The 24,596-nt window shown below is 44.1% G+C and overlaps 1 protein-coding gene across 1 annotated transcript in view; it reads left to right on the forward strand.

The window, feature by feature from the left end:
• The window catches only part of LOC306823391 (eukaryotic translation initiation factor 3 subunit H), a 60,130-nt gene that overhangs the window by 681 nt on the left and 34,853 nt on the right, over positions 1-24,596 (forward strand). The window contains exon 2 of the mRNA XM_079342877.1: positions 9,411-9,567. Within this exon, the coding sequence (XP_079199003.1) occupies positions 9,411-9,567 (157 nt within the window). The remainder of the gene's footprint in view (positions 1-9,410; positions 9,568-24,596) is intronic.

A 24,596-nucleotide genomic window follows, 5' to 3' on the forward strand; every position in this document is an offset into this window, starting at 1 on the left:
GATAATGAACACTAATATTAGTCAGTTCACTATAGTGTGTGCACACTATCATTGTTTGAAGTACTGATACCAAGTACATTTCTGTTGTAAACCTTTGATCCTTGTTAGAAACCTGGTTATGCTACTTTTCATGAGAGGATGCAGAAAGGTGGGAAATAAAAACATCCAGATTCCAATATTAACAATAATATGAACAATAATAATAGTACATGTGATTTATAAAGTGCCCTTTATGTACACAAGGATGCTGTGCGTAGTTTAAAGTCGGTCACACTTGAATATCTGCATGGTCTGAAACTGAGATCCAACTAAACCCAGATAACGAGAAAACTGAAGTGTGTAGACAGGGATATAAATAACCCTGTTTAAATACTTCAATCTAACCCCAGTTGATGAACATCTTTATATGATATGGACATATGCAGTTAAACAAATGACACTTTGTTCACACTGCACCTCCAAATCAGATTTATAGAACATCCAGATTATGTGGTTTGTTTTTTTTTCCCTTTTTTTTTTTGCCGGTGGTTTCAAATCTGATTCGTACAGATCCGACTCAATCTGAACGTCTCAGTCGCTTCAATGTGTCTTCTGTGTTACTCTCAACGTGACACCATCGAAATGTAGCAACAATGTAGATCTGGCAGGCCGGAAGTTAACTTTGGTCAGTGAAAGAAAACCGCAGACAGACTGCTCCACAAGACTGTTTGAATGAGAGATAATCACACGTCTCTGTCATCCATTTCGCTGTTGTTTTTGCTTTGCGTTACCTGCTACCATAGAAATCAATGTGGATCAGACCACGTCTATATGGACGGGCAGATCGGATCTGGTCACTTGTAATTTGTAATGTGGACAGTCAGTCAGTTAGATCGATCAGATTCTGATCAGATTTTGGGGGAAAATCAGATTTGAGCGGCAGACTGAACGAAGCCTTAGTCATCTGGTATTTGTCTGGAAAACAAACTGATGCGTGTCATGTTTCTGCTTCAACCTTCGTTCACAGCAGAAGTTGCACATCAACAATTGCTCTGTTCGTTTTGGTGAAAGGCTTCCAGAAGGAGATCTCCCTCAGAATTTGAAAAGGCTCCATCTAAATCTTAGAGATCCATCTTCATGTTTTCTGTAAATATCAAACCAACGCGTAGCACTGATGTTTGTCCTCCTCAGTGATTTTCCGAAAACAGGAGCTTTAGATAGGAAACCTGATCGTTTAGTTTGTGTCCATGTGGACCATCCTGTGTTGTTGAAGTATTTCTGTTCTGTAGTACCTCTGTGTAAACAGCAGAGGACAAACTTGCTTCACCGCCGTACAATGCATCCGCTCGCTCCTCTCGCTCTAAACTGCACTGGACACAAAGCAGCTTATTTGTGTGGCGTGCCTGAACGCCGTAGCAGGACTTTCACTCGCCAGCTGCTGCCTTCCTTTTTATCTTGCTCATTAAAGCTGCCCCGGAGTCTCTGGCCCTCCTTTCAAGTCTAAATATTTCACCTCCACATGTTTTATTTAGACCTGTAATGAAATGTTCTTAATTCATTCTTCGGCCTCATCAACCAAGCCGTCCAATCACCACTGTTCAAATGAAAACCTGCATCTGTTTAGAGTGTGGCTTCCTTTCGGATTTCGACTATAGGAGGTGTCTATTTCAGGTAGAGCCGTGTCAGGCGTTCCACCTGAATACATTGATATGCAGCAGTTGCCGCTGTGTTGCGTCATGACCCGTCTGTCAGAGGTGTAGCTGGAGGGTTGCCCACAGACAGCATCACCACTGCTGTGTAATAGAATTGGGTTGTTTCCTCGCTTTTGAAGAGCTTTCAATGGCTGACGTTGCCACAGGAGTGGAGTGCTGCACAGCGACGTGTTCCATTAAACACCTACAGAGATCACACAATTGCCTCTGGGTTTGGGAAAAAAAAACTTTATTCAATCACTCCGACGTATATGACGCTTGTCAGACGGAGGGTCCTTATCACGGTCCGTGAATTTGGAAACAGTCCGAGGGCCCCGTCTTTGTGATTTTTCTTTTTTTCGAGCTCTGGGGGGACACAAAGGGGCAGAGGAGACATCTGAACTCGCATGGTTTGAACACTGTTGTCTTTTTGGTGGCAGGCCTACTCTTCTGTTTTTTTTTTGTTTTGTTTTTTTTCTTTTTTCTTTTCCCTAAGCGAGTAATTGAATGAGTACAACAGTGTCGGAACAGTCCCTTCCTCCCCCTGAAGCGTTTCCACTCGCCTCAGGTCTTCAAGCCTGGGCTACTCAGGAAGTTGTTGGCATCCCATGATGCGACCCAATGGAACACCACCGGCCACAGGAGATGACTTGGTGCCTCGTGTACAGACTGCATGTTCCCAGTTTCCCACTACGTCATGAACCACAATGTTCTAATTCTATATATTACAGAATGGACAGTATGGATTTTAAAGATGGAACCTTCAATGTCAGTCATGGACGCACAGCTCTACTTAAAGGCAGGGTGGTTCATTTTCTCCAGTTATACTTCTTTTAGATTTTGGTTGAAATTGTCTTCAGGTCCTGAGAAACATTATTAATGTGCTCTGAAGAAGAAACGGGGAGGGGGGGGGGGGGGGGGGGGGGGGAGAATGGGTCTTCTGTTGCAGCTGTAAACTTCGACCAATGTCAGCCACAAGGTACCAGTTTGATGAACTAATCATGGCTCTCTCTCTCTCCCTGCTCGTTCTCTCGCCCATGCATGCACGATCCAATGGGTTACAAGTTCTGCACACAGATTTGCAAACTGTGCATGGATTGATTTCTCTCTCCCTCCCCCTCTCTCTCTCTGTACGTCTCTCTCCCTCTCTCTCTCTGTGCGTCCCCCCCCCCCCGGTGCGTTCAGTTGTTATCCAGTCACAGTCTCATAACTATAATCACATTTTTTGTGTACTCTTGTTCAATTAAACCTCAAAGGTCAAAACGGTCTTAAATATGTTTTTTTTTAATTCTGCCTCGTATCAGGAGAGAGAATCGTAAACAGCGGCTCCTTTCAATAGGATGGAATGTAAAAACCTGGATTGCATGCTACATAGTTTTCTGTTAATCCCTTGAGTACTCAAAAGCAATTTGAATCCAGCATCGGAGTCGGACCCTAACATCGAGCCTCTGACGTGTGGAGAGGTAATAAGAAACTGTAAACACACTGAATGTTGTGTTGCTGTTAACGGAAGCAGCGAAAAAGCCAGTTTTCATGAAAATCTCATTTTCATAACTTCTCCGCAAGAATGAAAGTGTGCATGAATAGGTTTGACATTTTGAACGGGATTATTCGGTGGTGTCATGTAAAGTGTCCTCTCGTCAGGTTTGTTTAAAGACTCTGTCTCAAAGATCATTTACGAGGGAGGAACCTCCACTCTGCCTACTTTTAAAGCTCAACCCTCGTCTCAAGCCTGTAGTCATCCTCCTGATCCGGTCAGTCTTTTCAACTATCACTTACATCGATAGCACCGATTTACATACGCTCGACAGCTGAGCAGGTCAGCTCCCATCAGGATGCGCAGGAAGCCGCTCGACAAAGATTGCTTGTCATAGCGTGCTTTTCCACGTGCATATTTTTAACATTTCATATCTTTTGCTACTATGATTTTTTTTTTTTTTTTTTAAAAGCCAGACAATCTTTGCCACAAAGAGATGAAATGTGTTTTGATTAATTGAATCTTCTTTCGATCTTGTCGCCGGAAGCTCCAACATTTATCCCCATCCAAAAATGTTTCTGTTATCTGATTCTGAGCTGAATGCTTGAGTTGGTTTCTAGTTCTGGTGCACTTGTTGACCCCCCCCCCCCCCAATCCCCCTCCCCCACTGCACAAAATAAGTAGATCACCAGGGAGCAAGTGTCCTGTCAATGAATGTAACTGTCGAGCCCTGACTCCTTTAACAAAGACCTGCGTTGGCCCACAAGTGAAACTTTACAGATGTCATGATCTCCATCATGAGCTTATCTTAAAAAAAGAAAAGAAAAAGTGTTTACTCCGCCGAGCCTGCTATCGCTAGCGTTGCATGTAGAGTTTGTCTCCACATCAGCGGCAGACAAATAAAACTCATTATGGGACGGTCTCTCTTGCTGTTTCTTCTCATAACTTGAGTCCCGCGGTGGTGGGAGGGGGGGGGGAGCGTTGGCCCTTTTTGTGTGAGCGAGAGAGAAGATTTATGATGAGAATTAAAGGCGGCCGACGGGGGATTTGGACCGCAATTGATTTTGCACAATTCAATTTTAAGCTTGTTGATTTATAATACGCTGTCCACATATCAATCTCGGGCTTCTCCACATGAGGTGAGCTCAGTGGGCTAGCTCGTGGTGTGCTAGATCAATAAAAGTGCGCACGGGAGAAAGTAGCAGGAAAAGACCGGACTGCAGAGAGGTGTGTGTGTGTGTGTAGGTGTGTGTGTGTGTGTGTGTGTGTCTGCAGGTTTTGCACAATCGTAGGACTTTCCAGGCTTTGCTTATGATACCTGATGGCATTTACTCGGCATCAGGAAGCCTGCAGAACAAATCCTCTGAAACCTCCTTCCTCCCCCCCCCTTTAATGCCGACGCTGCTTCACATCTCCTCTTTAAAGCATTTCTGTAGATTCAGGAGTTTTTCCCCCCCTTAAAGCCCTGCAGCAATTTATCTTTATTTATTTGACCTTGGTGGTGTTGTTTTTGGCCAGTAGTCCATCTCTCACCTCCTCCTTCTCCAGACGGACGCTATTTAAGTGTGTGATGAACAGATTGCCAAGAGTGAGATAGCTGAAAGCATTGTGTATCCCAGCTATCTGCTCTCACTGATGGAGGCTAGGAAAGCTATTTTGCTGGCTGTAAAAGGAGCCAAAGCTCAAAGGGGAGTGAGGGTGGGGGGGGCTGGGGTGGGGGTCGGCAGGGGTCTTTGTAAAGCACCCAGGAGTGCTGATTCTGAGGGCATCCACTGTAGCCCCCTTCATGTCCTCATATCTGCCTCGCCGTCATTTTCTCTCTCCGCGGCTCCTTGTGCACACCTCGCCTCCTTCCTTTTGTCGTCCCTTCCTCTTTGCACATTATCTCTCTCTCTCTCTCTCTAATAGTCTCACCCTCTCTCCCTCCTTTTCCAACATTTTCACCACTCTGCCCATCTAATTCTCACTCGCACATTTTCATCCCTTCTCTAAATCATTTCCTCTCTCTCTCTCTCTGACCTATTCCTCAGACCTTCCTCTCCTCTCAGTCAGACAAGCTGAAGCAGGCAGGCAGGGAATGAGATTTGTTTTTCCTCCCCCCCCCCCCTCTACCTTTCCATATCGTCCCTCCCTCCTCTCTTGCCCCTGGCCCTTCTACTTGTTGCATGACAGGTCCAGCGCTCTATTGAAATAAATCATCTCCCTGGACAGATGTGTGTGCGTTCGTGTGAGCTCGTGACACAAGTAAGAGCTTCCTCATGGTGATGATGGGTGTTTTGTTTTGAGCGTGGCCCCAGGACTACCACCCTGTTCTTTTGTCTGTGTGTGTATGCGTGTATTATTAATGCCTCAGGCTGCGACCTGCCCACACTGTTATCAGCATGATTTATGCTCCACACACACACACACACACACACACACACACACACACACACACACACACACACACACACACACACACACACACACACACACACACACACACACACACACACACACACACACACACACACACACACACACAGTGCTTCCAGCTTCACATCCTCTTTCCGCTCATTCACACGCTCTACCTTCCTCTGCCGCGGCCGCGCTCTGTATTCTGCCGGTCAGTGTGCCTCATCATGTTTGCGTGTGCGTGCGTCGCGAGTCTGCTGTCCTTGGTGTCGGTGAATCCAGCTCCTCAATCATGTGAAGGCTTGTCCTATTGGCCCATTTTTATCTGGCATTAAAAATTAAACGCACACGATGATGCATGGACACCCGGCTCAGATGAAGCCCCGGCCGAGCGGGATATCAGACTGCAAGTCCAAATATACCCTCCTACAAAAGCAAGGGAGCATTTTTCAACAGATTCTTCATTCTCTCTCCCTCTCTCTCTTTCTGTCTCTCTCTTTTTCTCTCCCTCTCTCTCTTTTTCTCTCCCTCTCTCTCTCTCTCTTTCTCTCTCTTTTTCTCTCTCTTTCTGTCTCTCTCGCTTTCTCTCCGTCTCTCTCCCCCTCTCTCTCTCTCTGTCTCTCTCTCTCTCTCTCTCTCTCTGTCTGTCTCTCCCTCTCTCTCTGTCTCTCTCTCTCTCTCTGGTGTAAATTTGCTAAGCTGTGCGGAATACTAACTACGCTTTCGTACGCACTACAGATCTGCGGCGCAGCCGTGTTGAAGCCTGCAGGTGGTTCCTACCACTTAACCAGCCACTCAGCCACCGTCGCTGATTGTCTGTCCCAGAATTCCCTCTTAACAAGTCTTAAGGCAATGTTTTATATAAGGGCCTCCAGAGTGCAGAAAGATGCCTGTGTGGATTTATTATGCAATTCAGTATCGATGTAAAGGCTGCTTTAGTGTTGTGTGTATGACCTTCCCCCCTCTACACCTGCAAGGACAAATGAATTATATTGCTGCTGCTGATGTGGCGTGTTACGTTACTTTTTTTTTTTTTTTTCGTACGCAGATAAACAATTTTGACATTTGTTGGAACAGTGTCCACGCTTAAGGCCTCTGCGGGCCGGTTGACTGACACTTGAAGGCTCGTGTTGCCTGGAGACATGCTGTTGTTGACCTTGGTGCACAACTGAGTCGATGTTATCGCCCAGTAAGCCGCGAAGGTCGACACAAAATGCCAACATAGGTAAATGTACTGTTACCCATGTACAGAAGTCTACGTTATTGTTTTTAGTTTTTTTCAGAATCTATTTGACAAACTTCATGTAGCTGGAGTTGTTAGTCTAGTTTGCGAACGTCACCACAGTCATCTCTTTTAAACATGCCTGTTCCTTATTAAATCATCAGCTACGTAAGCGCAGTGTCTGAGATCGAAAATGGGAGAGCAGCCGAGAAAACTAGTTTTGAGTTTGCTTTTGTTCAGTCTTATCAGGAGGCAGATGTTTGTAAAAAGGGTTTAAATTTACCTGTTGGTTTGCATTGATGAGTAAACATGAACCATGTATGTAGATCCAAAATTAAGAACCGTTGGTTAATCGACTTCCACCCCTACTGTTACCCCAACAAGCACATTCAGAATAAAACGCAACAAGAAGAAAGGGCAAATTTATCACTTCAAAGTACAGGCTTGGTGATTTTCTCCAGATACACTTTTTAAGACTTGGGTTGAAATAGTCTTTATGTCCTGACAGGAATTAATAATTCATGTGCTCTGAAAAAGAAGCATCTGTAGCAGTTTTAAACTCGTAAAACTTTGACCAGTGTCCGAACTCGGTACACGTTTTATAAACCAATCAAGTCTCTCTACCCCATACATGCACGAGCCCACGCTCGAAGCATGAGCTGAAATCTGCTTCTGGACCAATGACGCTAGTGCATGTAAGTGAGGGGGCGGGGCTTTTGAGGGAGCACAGAGGGGACGGGGGGTGAGTGAAGACGGAGAACGGCGAGGATGCTACTTTCAAGATCATGCTAGTTTTCAAAAATGACTCTGCATTGGGGGGAGAAAAAAAGAGAGAAGTTTTACATGAACAAAGCGTTTCCTGTCAGCACAGGTACGTTTCCGTTTGGGCGCGATAGCCATGAGACTGATGCACTCAAAAGTAGCTCAAGCGAGCTCTCTGCCACCCGCAGAATGATCATGTAAATGTGGTCGTGAGAACGTGTTTTGGATCAGGAGGGAGATGTTACTAACGCAGGTGTTTTTTAAAACAACAGACGGCCTGCCCAAAACAACCAGTCTCCTTCCCTTCCATCCTCTGTCCTCTTCCTGTGTGTCTTATCCCATCTCCACCTATCCCATTTTCAAGCCCAGCGCAGCTTTAGCAGATGACTCTTCCGTCATGAGCCCGGCTCTGTTGAACATGTCTGTCCACATGACGACGGCTGAAGCGGACCCCTTTGTAACATATCCTGCTTTTTGTAACGGAACAATGAGCATGGTCTTTGTTTTACCATAGACGGAGAGAAAGGTCCTTTACATGTCTTCTGTGAAGTGTCACTGTATATGAGATCACCGTCGTGATGAATTGACAGTATAGAAAAAAAAAGATATGGATTGATTGACAGATGTATTGAACAATGTTTACGCACATCACACATTTATCTCATAGAAGAATAAAGTACACTTAAAGGAGCAGTGTGATGTGTTACAGTCTGAACAACAGAAGTGTTTCCCACACAAGACGAGAGCAGGTCAGGCCGCCCACGTCTATATCCTTCCTTTTCTATCAAAAAGGAAAACTCCTTCTCATATTTAAAAAAACAAACAAAAAACCCCCAAAACAAACAGAGTTTAGGATGATGTTTGTGACATCACCAATAAGCATCCACACGCTGGGAGAGGTGAAGGTGTGCACGAGACGGAAGCGTCCCCGAAAGATGAGTGGCAATGTTACGGAAAATGTGTGAAGCGTTTTTCATTCAGTCTTAACTCCGAAGACGCGCAGGAGGAGTGACTTTATATGTTGTTGTTTTTTTCCCCAGAGTGGAGGTGTGTTAAACCGGCTTAGGGTGGGCTGAGTCATGTAAGCATTTAGCACCTGTAAAGGCTGAACACAGTCAAATCGACAACAGCGCTCCTCTCAGAGAGAAAACAGTATCTGATTGGTCTCCAGTGTGGATGAGCAGCGTTTGTGTAACCTCTGCACGTCAACGTTATCCTTCATCACATCAGAGCAAATTCACGGCATCAATATTCTGTGTGCTGAACGTGAGCGACCACACTCTGAGCCTAAACTCTTTTCATGTTTGTGAAGAGTTTCCTCCTCCCTCAGTGTTTTATTTCTTGTCTTCTTAAGTGTGTTGGAGAAGTATTAATCACAGCCTCCCTGTTGGTTTCCTTCAGTGTAAAGTTATTTTTGTTCATCCTATGAAAGGTTTACATTGATTATTCATGTGCACATTTGTTTCCTGTCGGCATCAATAATGGAGTTGTATGTATTTGTACTTTGATTAAACTTGGTTAGTAAGTCAGAGAGTGAGGTAGAAAAAGCGTCTTGAGCGGCTTTGGAAAGAAACCTCTCAAGCAAACCAACCCAAACTAATGAGTTACAAATCTACATGACGAGCTCAGATGCAAGTAATTGAATAACGCAACTCAAAGGAGGATCAAATACAATAACAAAAACTGCTAGCGCTAACCGCTACAGAATGCACAGACAATTGGCACCATAAATAAATTAGCCCCGCTTCAGGAAATCATTTCCCCAGAAAGTAGCATTGTAAAAGAAAAAAAAAAAGAAAAAAGCAAAGCCTCTTTTCCTGTCTCTGTTCCTCCATTCTGTCGCAGTACTCCAGTGATAGAACTGTCCTTTTTTTTTCTGTCACAGGTGGTGCTGAAGATTATCAAGCACTACCAGGAAGAGGGCCAGGGCAGCGAGGTGGTTCAGGGCGTCCTGCTGGGTCTCGTAGTCGAGGACCGGCTGGAGATTACCAACTGCTTCCCCTTCCCCCAGCACACCGAGGACGATGCCGACTTCGACGAAGGTAACTGAGAGCAGTGGTCCCCCTCCCCCCCTTTACTGTGAAATCGATCGATCCTCTCCTTCAGCTTGGGAAATGCACACGTACGCCGCACAGCCCGAGCGAGCAAGAGACTGAAATGGATGCTTGTCTTGCTACAGATACGTGGTGAAGACGGCATCGACGTTACTGCCACGATGGCTTTTCATTTGGTTTACTTATACATAAGCTTTGACCTTTTGCTTGTTTTCTTTTCTCAACCTCCCTTTAAGGAGGCCTTTTTGTTATTTAGCTTCCACTGAAGGCCACGGAGGATTGCCTATTTGACTGCACAGGTTTTAATCAGCTGAGGACTTTGCCTTCCAAACAACACAGAAACATTAAAAGCTTCCGTGAAGGCGGTGCATTGTTTTGGTTAAAGAAACATTTAGCAGTCAGCTGGTATAAATACATTGATTGTGTCCTTGACAGGTGAGCTGCAAAGTGAATTTCAAACATTGCCTCAAATGAATTCATTAAAAAACACACACACACACAAAAAAAAACAAACCTCCCAAACCAAAGAATTTGAGTGGAATCAGTGTAATGCTAAGTTGTGTGTTGCGTCATTGGATGTGTTTCTGAGAGCGATGCTGCAGGGGGCAAGCTGTGCCTCGCCCTCTAAGATTCCTCAAACAGAGCAGACTGTCAATGCTAGGAGGAGCCAGAGGACAATCATATCAACAGAGCTCTGAATGCCGCTGTCTGTTTGCTCTCTAACATTTGTGCAAATAAGACGCCCGAGGCACAGCGCTAAGGACACGGCCGACTTTTAACGAAGCTAACTCGCGTGCCAGGCGCCCTACGCTGTCAGTTCCAGGGTTGATGTGTTCAGGGCAGCGGTGTTCCACTGTTTTGTGCGTTGCAGGTGGGTGGCGAGAACGTGCACAGGGTTTGATTCGGTCCTCATCCCCACGCGTGCACACACGCTTTTCCAATCTCCTCCCACGTCTCGCCAGCTTCCGTATCAAAGGATGCTATGTCCTCTGACTTTAGCTTGTGCGTTATCGAGCCTTGTTGTTAGCAGTTTCCTTGTTATCGCAAAAAAAAAAAAAAAGGGCTGCGAGCCAAGCTGTGGGATGGGAAGGTAAGCAGATGTGGGGAAACAGAGGAGGGGGGGAGAGAGAATCCTGCTCTAACAGGCATCCTCTGCTAACAAGCAACTGTCAGAAATTCTCCCAGACACACAAGCACCAATGGGGACCGAAGGTCGTTAGTGTCAACTCACTGTGTGTGTGCGCGTTTGTGCTGCTGAGCATCATGGCTCGTAGTGCTGTTGACTTTTGATGTGCAAAATTCCCCCCCCCCCCTCCGTCAGTCTCTTTACGTTAACAAGATTCTCAGCGAGCTGAGCCTGGCTGTGAAATCTTAGTAAAATGTACAGCGCTTCAACGAGGCTTTGCAAACATGTCACTGACTTTGAATAATCTGTCACTACTGAACTAAAGTCGACATGATCATTTCTTGGGAGTCATCCATGTTGTGTTGGATGTTGGAATGATTTCAAATAGTGAGCAGTACAGTTAAAAAAATAAATAAAGAGACGTCTCTGCAGGATGCTCCTGTCTCTGTTTACAAAGTGTGTTTGCAGAAATGACTTCATCCTACAGTTTGGAATCTATTCACTGAAGCACAATCATGGAAAACAAAAGCTTAGAGTAAATGTTGCACAAAAGGATCCTACTTAAAACTGGTCAAGTGGATTTTATGTCTGTACATTTGGTGGATCTGTTCTCTCCTACCTCGGCCTGATTTGTCTTCCCACGCATCCAGCTAACCAGCCAGACCACCATCATCCTCTCTCTCTCTCTCTCGCTCGCTCGCTGTTTCACCCGAGAGCTGATGTTGTCCCAGAAGCCGGTCTTTATTAAAGTGTGAGGTGGACTTTAAAGCAGACACGTATCTCCTATTGATGATCCGTACACTCACTCTTGGAGCCATTAAGCCTGGTTAAAGATGCAGGAAGTGAACCAAGCGGCACACTCTGGTCTTGAAAAATGAAGCCAATGTGGAAGTGCAACACGGAGGCTGAATTTATAAAAAAAAACCAAAAAAAAACTCTGCTCTGTTTTGATTTTCAAAACGATGCGCGTCATTCATGGTACGGCGTGTTCTCGCATGATTGACAGGAGGGCGCTGAGCCTCCAGAGCTCCCTGTATTACAGATGGCTGACGTCACTCAGACTCCATCCATTAATATTTAAAAAGTGATAATCCATGAAACATAATTTACACGTTCTCTCAGATTTGAATCAGTAAGAGTCTTGTCACGGTTATTGCCAATGAAAGACCGTTCCAACACAGACTATGATGCGACCCATTGAGGGAGGAACATGCACCTGAACTAAGTGTATGTTGTGATGTCTCCAGGTGCAGTATGAGTCATCAGCACTCATTTTTTTAAAGATGTACTAAAAAAAGAAGAACCACGGAGTACGTTTGTTTTTGTGTGCTCATGAGGGCCAGCTATCAGTGATACACCTGGTGACAATCAATTTAAAACTTCTGCTTTACAAAACTGACATGTAATCAGCACTTTACTCACTGTAAACCATCGGCATACAAACACCATATTGAAGGCTTAATTTATGCTAAAAAACACAATTCAGGGAGGTGATGTTTGAGACCCCAAAGATGGATCTGAGTGTCGTCCAGCTAAATTAAGTGTTTGCAAAAATGCCAGACAAAACAAAGTTCCTGGCAAACCCATTGCCCTCAGTGTTTGCTTTAAACTAGGCGGACAGTGTACTGTGAGACAGAGTTGGTCTTATGTAACGAGTGCAGAGACCCTCTAATGCTTTTTTTTTTTATCAGCTCTTAAACATTTTGCACCAGGCTCCTTTTTTTTTTTTTCTTTTTTTAAGCCGGTCACCTGAAAGGTGATTGAGAAACCTTACATGAGAGGGAAGTGTGTGTGGTGGGGGGGGGGGGGGGGGGGCTTCAAACACTTACACAATTAAGATCTCTCTGAATCTGCTCGGATTTTGCGTCTTTCTATCTGTGAAGCCCAATCTCTGAACACTATTGACTCTCTGATGCGCATCAGCTAATCGTTACATAAAGCCGGAGATTTAGAGACCGGATAGACTCGGGCAGAGCGCAAACTTGTTTCAACCCCAATCAGACACTCGATGCACGTTGAGCTGCCGTGGTCTGCACGTGGAGCTACGTCTCTCTGCTCTCTCTCTCTCTCTCTCTCTCTCTCTCTCTCTCTTCTTTCTCTGAACCTGCACTTGTCTGTGTCAGTGTTTGTATACCTGTATCGCCTCACACTGACTCATCCCTGCCAGAGGCCACGTACTGAAATCATTGCCCTCCTTCAATCCATCTCTCCACAGAAAGATGGACAGGATTGGTGGATTCGTGACTGTGTTTTTTTTTTTTTGTGTGTGTGTGTTTTTGAGAGAGAGACGGCGGCTGTGTGTCTCTGCTGTGCTGCTTTTTTATCAACAGGTGCCACTGTGGAGCTGCACTTGCAGGACAGTTGACGGCAGCAAGTGTGACCAACAGAAGTGATAAAAAGATATGGAAAGAGAGTAATGGAGCACATGCAGCAGAGTCGGCCTCCGATAAAAAACCTTGGCTGAACCCCAACCATCCTATTTCCTATGTCCTTGCAAACTCTGTCCTTGTATCATTTTCAGAACGTATGGTGGGGGGGGGGAGAGATGCGTTGAAGTACACGCCGTTATTCTTTAGGCTTTTTTGTGCACTGGAGGCGCACGTAGCATGCTAATAACGTGCTTGGCTCCTCTTCTTTTGTTGTTGCGATGGCACACAGAAGAGGCACCCTGACGCACACGGATGCGTCTCCATGGCCGCACACAACCACAGGCGTGTACGGAAGTGGTTGTGATCCTCCGGCAACGAAACGACCACACGTGATTTAACAGAGAGGATTGTGATGTTTTTTTTTCTTTCCAGGAAACCATTCGTCCCTTCAGAGAATTAATTAATTCAACCTTGCGTTTACATTTTCTTTTCTTTCTTTTTTTATTCTGACGCCTGAAGCTACATTTGCAACACTTCAATTAAGATCTTCGCACGAGGGATTCGTCCTGCTGAGCAGCGACACCTAACGTCTGCGGCTCAAGCGCATAGTCTCAGCGCGTCGGCCCATGTGGCTGACTCCCGTTGGCTTCTCCCAACCTCTGCACCCTGTCGACACACGATGCATCTTTGTTGAAAATGTCACTGCACTCAAGTTTTGACAGCGAAAAAGGCGTTTCTTTTTTCTTTTTTTTGTCTCCCCCCGCCCGCCCCCCTTGTTTCAAACTCCCATATTCTGCCATGCACCTGTCTAATCTCATACAGGTTTATCTAGAATTGTCTTCAATATTTCCTGCACTCAACAGCTATCGTTAAAAAACAACAAAAACCTAAGCTATGGACAGGCTGCTCCAATTTAATAAACGGACAGACGCACTGCACCAAGGTCAGAGAGCGCTTTCAAACAGGTGTCTGGAAAGTAGTGCAGAGCTACAGCTAGTTGGAGAAATAGAGATGTTTGTCATGAGAAGTGGACAATACAATAAGGAGTAATAGTACAAAGATGAGTCAAAAGGTGGTTTGAAGAAGAAAAAAAAAAAGTTGACTCAAACGATGACGCCTGAAAGTGTCTTTCATTATAACCGTTTATGATGACTCTCTGATAATTCTCACGCTGTGATAAGAAGTGCGATTTAATTTGGTCAGATCTGACTCAGAAAGAAGTGAACAGGCGAACAAAACAACAACAAACAAAAAAAACCTTCAGCAAATTGTAAATGCCACTTGGTTAAACAACTGATGGAGTGTGGCTCGGTGCAATTCACAGGCTTATAAAGCAAGATTGGGTTGCCTGTTTGACTCGTAAGGAGGGATTATATCAAACTAAGCGTCGCTCAGTACCACTTTTGCTGCGTGCGTTTGATATTCAGTCTGTGTCACCAGTGTTCAGCAGCAGGACAAGCTATCCTGAAGGTAGAAACAAAATTAGCCTGCCTTTTCTCTGCGCTCACCCTCCACTACCATCCCTCCTTTCCTCTGAGTCACTGCAGGTGAGAGAGCTGCCTCGGCCCTCTCCCTCTCCCTTTCCTTTAGCTTCTTCTTTTTATTCTCTTCATTAGCCCTTGTTCCTTTCTTGTGTACCACATTGTTTGTTCTACCCATTTTATTGTCTTTCCCAACAGTGGCGAGATAAGTAAAGCAAAGGGCTGAGAACCTTTTTTTAGGTGCATCACAATCAGTCAAAGCGACTCTGGATTCAAAGTCTATTAATGAATCAGTACATATTTTTAGGATCTAGGAATTTCTTGCTGCTCCATTTGGCATTCTTGGAAGTTAAAGAGCCAGCCTTAGCGCTCAGCAGGGAGTGACTCACTGACTTTTAGAAGTCATACATTTATTTAAAATCTCTGAAGAATCTCTTTTTTTTTTTTTTTTACGTGAATGGATTTTTTTCCCCGACCTCTAAAAAAGCAACAGACTCATACATTTGGAGAGAGAAATAATGTAAAGCGCCCAGACAATATTTTGGGAGAATAACGTCCTTGAATAAAGCAAAGGGAACACAAGGTATAGGAACCTTGTGCTCAACGATGGCCAGGATTGTATTTTGATTCAGAGAAGAGATCAGTGCATGAAACGGTGTTTAGAAAACTTTTATTATGGACAAACCAGCTGAGACTCTTCGCTAAGGTTAAGTCCTCTCTCTGTCCAAACGACTTTGAGAGTGTAATCCATAACTTTTATCACATCCAGGTTTGACTTCTGTGATCCATCTCATTCAGCTCGACATCAGTCACGTCTGTGGCGTCTCCAGCTTGTGCAGCGCGCCTGCTAATCGGCGGCAAAGAACCGCGACAGCATTTCAGCGACGCCGACTGACTGTCCGTCGTACGATTGATTTTAAAACTTGATTGATCGTTTCGAGGTTTTGACGTGGAACTGCCGCTCCTGATCATGTTGAGCTTCTGTGGTCTTGCAGTTGTGGAATAGTTTAATTATCCAAGTGAGAGCTGCTCAGCGTCTTGACACCTGCTGAAGAAGACCGGTTGTTTTCTAAACGGCAGTCAATTATTGTCCTGCACACTTCCGCTCTTTGCTTTTATCTCTTTTGGGCTTGTTGTGTTTTATTATGGATGTGGGTGTTCTTTGTTTTTGTTTTTTTCCCCCCTGCTTGCCTCGGTTGTACGGCTCTCAGCCCAACACGCTGTTGTTTTAAATGGGCTCTTTAAAAGAAACCTGACCCCCTCCTTGACTTCTGAAGCAGCGCGTTCTGTTGCCGGCGTTCTCGTTTTGAATCCATATTTTGGGGATGTTGTGTTAACTTTACATGAGAGATAAACATCAATATTGGGAATCTGCCCTTGAAATGATTTTCTAAAACCACACAGTGCTTCCTTCTGGCTGTCGCGCTTCTGCACGCCAAGCTGCTCACTCTCTGCCCAGCACAGGTGGCAGGGGCTGCCAGGCTCCCTGTCTGGGCTCGCATCTTGCTTCACATTGGCCCAGAAACACCAATGTGAGCACTGCTAACACAAACATGTTTTTTTAGGGTGCTTGTTTTGCTGTGTGTCCTGGTTTCAGTGATTCAATCAATGCTTTTACTGCTATAATGCTCCTCGGTTAAACATGAAACCCTTTCATATATATTTTTAGACCTGGGAGCATTTCATTTTGTCTTTTGACGTGACGCCATTATGAAAGATAGTCAATACCCCACGTCTAACAAGACGCTTAATTAAAAAGAGCATGAAAAGTAAACGTTGATGTAGAAACCACCTGTAGTCATCAACAGGGTTGATTTTTAGCTGATTGGAACAGTTTTTTTTTTTTTGCCATTGTTTATTTGTTGTTTGTGTCACTCCTGCTGTCACGGTTTGAATTACTCAGGAAACTAATTAGCCACACAAGTTCAGATTTTGAAGTGAATCTGATTGGGCTAAGAGATGGAGAACATGCTTCCCTGCATGGGTTATCTGGCTGCCGAGACTGAGGCAGATATAAAAGGCACCAAAAGACGAGAGAAGTCTTGCCAGAATTCCCAAAGGCTCTTCTGTAATCATGGAAAAAAGTCTTTAACAACTAAGAACTATCCTAACTGAATGAATTTCCACCTCGGGCACAGTTTATAATTCAATCAGTTAACGTTTGTGATTTAAAAAAAAAAGAAAAAAAAAGTGATCAGGTCTTCTCCACTGAATATTTGAAGGCAAATGTATTTGTTTCACTGCTGCTTTTGTCAAGTCTCCGAGAAGCTTTTCTTGTCTTTGCACCACATACATCAGCTCTAATTCAATTCTTGCTTCCATGTCGATGTCTCAAAGTGTCCTTGTTCTGTAGCAGTGTTCGTCCAGCCTTGTTTCCTTTTTGCGATAATTATTCAGGTACATGTTTTTTGTTTTTTTTTTCCCTTTTAAGGCCTTTTTTAACGGTCCTTTCTCCAGCCTGACTCTGAAGTATCAGAAACAGGTGTAAGCAGGACTATTAATCATGGCTGCATTCCCTGTGGCGGTATTTAAAGTTCCAAGAGCCCGGGCGCACGGTGCACTGAAACCTAACTTGAACTGAGCGATCATTAACGTTATTAGTAACACCTGTGCCTCTCCATGCTGTCACATCACAATGTGCGCTGTGAGGAAAGGTCTGCAGCGACCGTGCCTCTGGCTAGCACATCAATCCAAAGCATAATAAATCCACTGCAGCGCTCACCAGTTCGAACCAGCTTTTTCCTCTACGCTCCTCTCTCTCTCTTTCTCACGCCGGACCCGACAGTTTATGTTTGTAGCCGAAGAGTTCGATCTCAGTTTGAAGCACTTTTCCCCCCCCTAAAAGCCTTTTGTTTTAAAAGCAGACAGCAAGACTATTGGAAAGTAAAGTGTGGCCACACGTTGATGTGAGGAGAGTAAAGGTTCAGCTGTGTCATGCTTCAACTCGTGACAGTAGTGGCGTGTTGTCTGAGGTGAAGAAGTCACCTCAAGTCATTGATCACCGAAACAACACGCTGAGGAAAAAACCCCCTCCCCTTATTGAAAGTCTCACGTCCGTCGGTGAACGGCTAGATGCATCACAATCAAATGGCCATACCGTGTGTCCAACCACCATCGGCCATTAAGAGACGTTTGCCTGATTTCTTCTCACATCTCCCCCCCCCCCCCCCCCCCCGTCGTCATCCTTCAGCCTGCTCTCAAAGATGTGACATTTTATGTTAGAGAACAAATAAATAACTTTCCGGGTAGAAAGGTCACCCCGTAACTGTAAAATAAATACAGCTCATCTCGTCTCTTGTGGAATGTGACATTTGGGATGCAGTATTTAGCGGGCTCTATTGCTCTCAGTCTGGCTGTGCTAGTCGGCTAACGAGCTACATAGCGGAGGGTTCATAATCTCTGTTTTGACGGCGCGCGGTAAGAAAAGCTCAATCCTCTGCTTTGAGGCGTCTTCCTTTGAACTTTTCTTGAACCATCATTGTCCATCCAATGATCCTTTCTCCCCTGCACTGAATGGTCTCCCCTTGAAATGTTAGATGATTGCAGCCTCCTTTAACTCCTCTCATCTTCCCTTCCTTCCCTCTCCTGTTCTCGCGGGTCCTTCAGTCCGCAACAGGTGTTTTCATTATTCAGAGCCCCCCTCCCCCCCATTTTCCTTCTTTATATCAAAGCGGTCCAATTTTAAGTGGATTCAATACGAGGCTGAACAATTGTTTGTCACAATTGAATTTTCTCCTTCCGTAGCGTAGTGAGGTCGTCACAGAAATCTAAAATTGCCTTCTCAAAGTTAGACTGCGCTGTGCTGCCGAATGAACAGACTTTACATTTGTACGGGAGGGGGGAAAAAAACAGCGCAGACTTAAAGGGATACTTCACCCATTTACATGAAGCTGTGTATCATTAGAAACATGGTAGTAGTGTTGAATGGTCGTGAATCCAACCCTCATTTTGCCCTGAGACGAGAAAAATGTGTTTTTCTTTGCTTGTAAGTTTTCTTCATGTGATGCAAAAAGCGTCATATTGCATGATGATTGCATGATACAAAGCTTCATGCAAATGGGTGAAGTATCCCTTTAAATTAAAATGACTTGTTTGCTGATGTATCTTTCCCATCTGGTTAACAACATTTGTTTAACAATAATTCTATAAATTGTTGGAAAGTGTCCACTTTAGGGGCTGTTTGTAAAAACTAAATAAGAAAGAATGTTAATCTTCTTTAAAGCGGAGCAGTGGAAGCGAAAACACAAACACACCTAATTAAGGTCAATTACATGAGCAGCTTTGCTCAATTCGGGTCTTCAAGGTTCGTCTTTGCTTTTCGGGAGTTTTAATTGGCGGCTGTGACAGACATTTTCATGGCGGGTTAATTGAAGTCAGAGGGATTAAAAACGTCTCTGCCATGATCTCACAACTCCTCGTCTTAAATACGCCGTTCAGTACGCAGTCAGACGGGACTATCTTGTGTGTTTTCTTTTAAGAAGCATGGCCCTCTTCCACTTCTGATAAGGTCTTCCTTGGAGTTAGCTCTTCAATAGGTCACTCTACCTGCCTCAAATGGGAAATTGATTTCCTCCGTCTTCTTCCTCCGTGAGGCTAATTAGAAAACTCCTGACGTAATATTGTTTTTAGAATTTCAAGATGGTCACTTTTCCTGAGCCCTAAAAATAAAATAAGAAAATATTTATGTCCCAACCTTTTTACCTTGCCTCTCTCCCCACATCTATCTCCCCATCTGAGCTCACTGTCTGAGCCCGGCTGAGGCTGTATCTGCTCCTGAATGCTCACCCAGCGTTATAAATCAAGAGTGTGGGTCCCCCAGGTGCTGTCAGCATCACCATCAGTTCCACTGTTTTATTCATCTGCTTCTTTGTCTCATCACAATTGTGCCCCACATTAAATTTTGTGTGTCACTGTGTGCAAGGGGGGGGGGGGGGCGGTCACAGCGCATTACTGCAGTCTGCTGTTAATCCAGGTGGGCTGGTGGGAGTAAGGGGAGGGCAAAAGTAAAGAGGCAAGGAGGATGTGACCAGGATGAGGGAAAATAAAGGAAACGGCTGAGGGTGGTAAGGGAGAGAGGGGGAAGGGAGAGGTGTGAGGTGTGGAGATGGGGAGAGAGAGAGAGAGAGAGAGAGAGAGAGAAAGTTAGGAGGGAAATGAGTGCAACCAAGCAAAAGGAGGAGTTAGGGCAGGAACAACCAGAGGAAGACGTAAACAGAAGCGGGGGCATTAAAACAAGTCGGCAAAACATGGAGCGAGATAGCGAGCGAGAATAAAACTTGCAGTGATGAGGACGTCAAGAGAGGACAGTTTGTAACGACTTTGAAAAAGAGCCCATTATAGGAGGTCTACTCTACTCCTCCATTCAGCGTGTTTAAAATGTGTCCCTATACACCTTAACAAATGACAAATATGGTCTAAACCCATGATTGTATATAAATATGGAGAACATATGAAGCCCTGCGACGAGTGCCGACATATTTAGCATATGGAGCCCGAGTGTGTGCTGTGGGGTTAAACTAGTGGACCTGTGATAATGACGTCCCTCCCACTCACTCTGCTTAATTTTATTTTTCTGATAGAACACCCAATTATCCTTCAGGTCCAGTCAGCACTGCCAACATGGCGACTGCCAACACTAACACTGGCCTTTATTTCTTCAGAAAACCGACGGGTCACGTGACTATGTCCATGTTTTAAATCTTTCCTTCAAAGGCGTCACGGTCGAGTGTGTACTTTTGGATGTTTGATTTAGCTGCTGTAAATGTGCTTCCCTGTTTGACTCGGTTCCCCACCCGTGTGTTTCCTTTTCTCGGGAGGGCCACATGCGTTATGGATGAGACATGGTTTGGTGTAGCACATAATGAACCCTGTGTAGACACTGAGGTCCTTATCTTAGAGGCTAAGTGGCACACGGCTGTTGATACATGTGCTTAATGCTGTAGCTCCAACTGCTATAGCCAGAGGGGAGATGAGGGATATTGATGGTGTTTAAGGAGAGGAAATGCGTGGCTCTATGAAAAGAATTAAAAACTAGATTTTTATTTTTTTTAACATTGTTCGTTTGGCCATATAGTTTGCTGCATGTACACTAGTTTCTAATTCAAATGTTGTGACATTAATTCAATCTAAGTGTCTTACCTAATCTCTACATCATATCTCACTGAGTATGGCTGTTAGTTCATTTTAAAGAAACTGCAGAAAGCGTTTTATTCTGTGTACTATACATGCACCCTTTGCACTTCCCTCTATTAGCTAAAAAAATCTGCTTAACGATACGTTAAATGAGCATCGACAATGTAATCAGATATGATTTCCCCCCCCTCTCAAATGATCGAATAGGACCACGCCAGTTCCTCATTCCCACTAATAAAAAAACAACAAAGCCTGTGTGACATGCAGCGCTGTCAAATGTGCATATGCTGAACTCGTCAGTGCAGCTGCCTCGCCGTGCTCTCACTCTCTCCTGTGCATCAAGGAGTGCGTTTGTTAGCCTGTTTCGCGGCCTCTCGTGCGTGCATTTGTGCCTGTGCACGTGCGCACACTCTCCGAAGGGCTGGCTTTAACTAAGATTAATTGCACCTAATCCACTGTGCCAGGTGGAACAAGGACCGCGGTGGGTGCACTCACACAAACACACAGATGCTCTCACAAATAGGCACACACATCCCATTATAGCTTTGCTGCTGGAAATTAGCCTCGTACCTCTCCTGACACCCCGGACCAGACCGCAACTCGATACCAACATTTACTTCCCTACAACTCCCACATTTATCACTGTTCCCTCCCTCCGTCCGTCCGTCGGGCGATAACGTGGACGGACAAAACACATCGACAGAAGGACCTCTCACATCAGCACCAGCTGACCTTGACGAAACGTTTTAAAGAAAGTGTTTCGTCTTTTTTTTTTTTTTTCTCTCATTAGAGATGCAGAGGGAAACGATGTGCTCTAACTTAACGTCTTTGACAGATGCAGCACATTCTGTGAGAAAGCACAGAGTTTAACTGAGTGGAAGGAATGCAACTGTTAGAGATGTTGAAGGTCAGTTATATAGTCTGAAATATAATTATGTTTCAATATTTTCACAACTGTTTATGTATGAATAAATTTAATGACGACGTTAAAAATTCTTTAAAAAAGGTTTCATGTTAATTATCAGTGCTTTCTGAAACGGAAATAACACGGTAATAAAAAAAATACAATGCAAAAAAGAATAACAATGAAGAGATGAACAAGTTGTTTCTGATACGATAAAAAAAAAAAAAAAGGATTTTCAGCATTATTATGAAGTATTATTAATACAATTGATTTTTTTGATCCCTATGGGAACAGTTTCCTAAACTAAAGTGTTATTATAGTGATCATGAATGAGTTTTAATTCATAAATCGTTGGGATGTTCATCTTTGTGCTGGAGTATTCCAAAATGAAACGACATATAACAGTATTAAGAACCATTCTTTGGTCAGTCAGAGAACACCTGGTCTGTCTAAAAGCGTCATCACAGCTCTACTCCTTTTCCTCAAGTTAACATCGACTTCAAAATATGAAAGAACAAAACACAAACGATGATGGGCACCGTCAGGATTTGCCCCTGGTCCTCTGGGCTGGTGACTTTTTTTTAACACCCCTGTTCCCACTATTGTAACCAGGGAGAGATAAATATCTGTTACCAACGTACCAGCAGATATCTTTCTTAGCTCTATCTTCTATACATCAATAACCAACTTTAGACCAAACCGTGTCCCTGTGCATCCCATAAAAAACGGAACATGACAGACAAACAGGCAGAATTGTTTTTATTCATATAGGTAATGTCCTCACGAGCGATGTACAGACTTCCCTGTTTTCAGACATGAGCAAATCATGTGGCATCAGCTGTCATCTAGTCCACCTAACTGCTCTAGAGCAGGGGTGCTCACACTTTTCGGCATGGGAGCTACTTATAAAATGACCATGTCAAAATGATCTACCTAATATAAACATGCAAAACATATATTTATTTAGAATTTAGCTCTGTACCTGTATATGAAGTGTTTGGTATGAGAGAGACTGACTGACTCTTTGTATGTAACTGGGTCCTGGTCTTCATGTCTCTCTCCTGTCTCATCCTCTGTTGAATTTTTAAAATCAAAAGTCCAAGTATACTCCTGAGTCATGATTACTTTAACTGTAATGCCATGATTAGTCACATTATTACTTACCCATCCAAATAATATTATTGATGGATAATTCATGCTGTGACTGAACATGGCCTTGAAATATTCTGATTCATTGAATGTCCTTTAGTTTTCCAGCCTAGGCTACATTTCCATCTCTATTTTTTATCTGTTTCATCTGTCGGCTCCTTCACCATGTTTCTCTTATCTTAGCTTATTACAGTTCTCACCTTTCCTCCTCTTTGCCTGATGATCCTCTGCCTTTCTTGCTGCAAGAAATGATAACTTGATTGATGCAGCCTTTTAACACTACGTTACATATTTTCATATTCATTCAGCAAATACGGTCACATCGCAACAAAACTTAAGGGGAAAATACAGAGGCGCGGAACGCTGAGCCGTGTTTTTTTTTAAATTTCATAGTGAGGACGGACGGTAGGCTGACGTCTACTCTATAATGCTTTGCGATCTACCCACACTACCTTCGCGATCGACTGGTAGATCGCGATCGATGTATTGAGCACCCCCGGTCTAGAGTTTACCTGTCACTCTGTTCTGTTGTCATGGTCAAACATGAGACGATATGTGAAAGTCTTACACCAAAATAAGTAATGAGGAAAACAATATCAGAATCTGCAACCAGCTAAACTGTTAATAAAAAAACATCAGGATCTATATCAGCCCTGATGTTAAACAATTTGTGCCATCCTAGTTCTTCTCCTGCCACCATGACTCATCATTTTCTCCCTCTCCACAGACTGAACCTCAGATATCGATAGTCTTGTCATAGTTCAGCTTTCCCCGTGCCCTCTTTGACACACACACACACGCACACGCACACGCACACGCACACGCACACACACGCACACGCACACACACACACACACACAGGTACAATGACATTTGCTGCACTTAGCAGATTGCAGCCCTGATGAAGACAGGCACTTTCCGCCCTTCCCCTCCTTCTACCTGCTGTCACCTCTTCTTCGTCTTCAAGCGTCACTTCCCCGTTGTGACCGCCCTGTTTCTTCCGCCCATGTATTTCACAACGTAGTCAAGTTCTAGACCTCATTAATCTTCTGTCACACGGACATTGTATCAAACACAACCTCCTCCAGCCATTTATGCTGCTGTATAATCTGCGTGAAAGTGACACACACCTACACACGCACACACACACACATTTAAACCACCTCCACTGTTGTCCATTTACTTCACATTTACATTTTAAAATGACTTCAGTATCAATTTTAAATTTGGACTCACTTTTCTTTTTTTCCTTCCATTTTTTATGTGAAAGGTTTAGAAATCATTGTCCTTAATAATTGACATTGCCTCTGGGTGGTTTTATTGCCTAGTGTTTATTTTATTTTCTCTAAAAGTACCTGCAGGTGTGTGTGTGTGTGTGTGTATACACATGCGTGTTTATTGCTTGCTTTTTCTTGTGTGCACTTCTTGCTGGAATCAAAATAATGTAGTTACATACATGGAGTGAAAAGCGAACAGATAAAAGAAATCAATGCAGGGCATATACATGGAGCACTTATGAGCACGCTCAAGGCGAGGTCTGTAGTTCAAGGCCTAATTGGCGTATTACATGGAACAAAGAGCAGCCCACCCGAACAAAAGACACTTTGACACAACCTGAGAACTCATTGAAGGTTTTCTCCTCTGTGTCTGTTCATGGAGGAAAATAAGGTCTCCTGACACTTCACCAGTGCCTTTTATCATGTTAAGTCTGTGTCACATGGGAAGTGTGTGTGCAGGGTTGGAATGGATTAGTGTAATATTACACATTTTGAGAATGTCAAATGTTTCTTGAGAGAGACTATAACGTGGCCTCTGAAGGGGGGGGGGGCAGAGAAGAACCGTTTCTATGCATTTGC

The sequence above is a fragment of the Symphodus melops genome, assembly GCF_947650265.1.
Source record: "Symphodus melops genome assembly, chromosome: 5".
Lineage (NCBI taxonomy): Eukaryota > Metazoa > Chordata > Actinopteri > Labriformes > Labridae > Symphodus > Symphodus melops.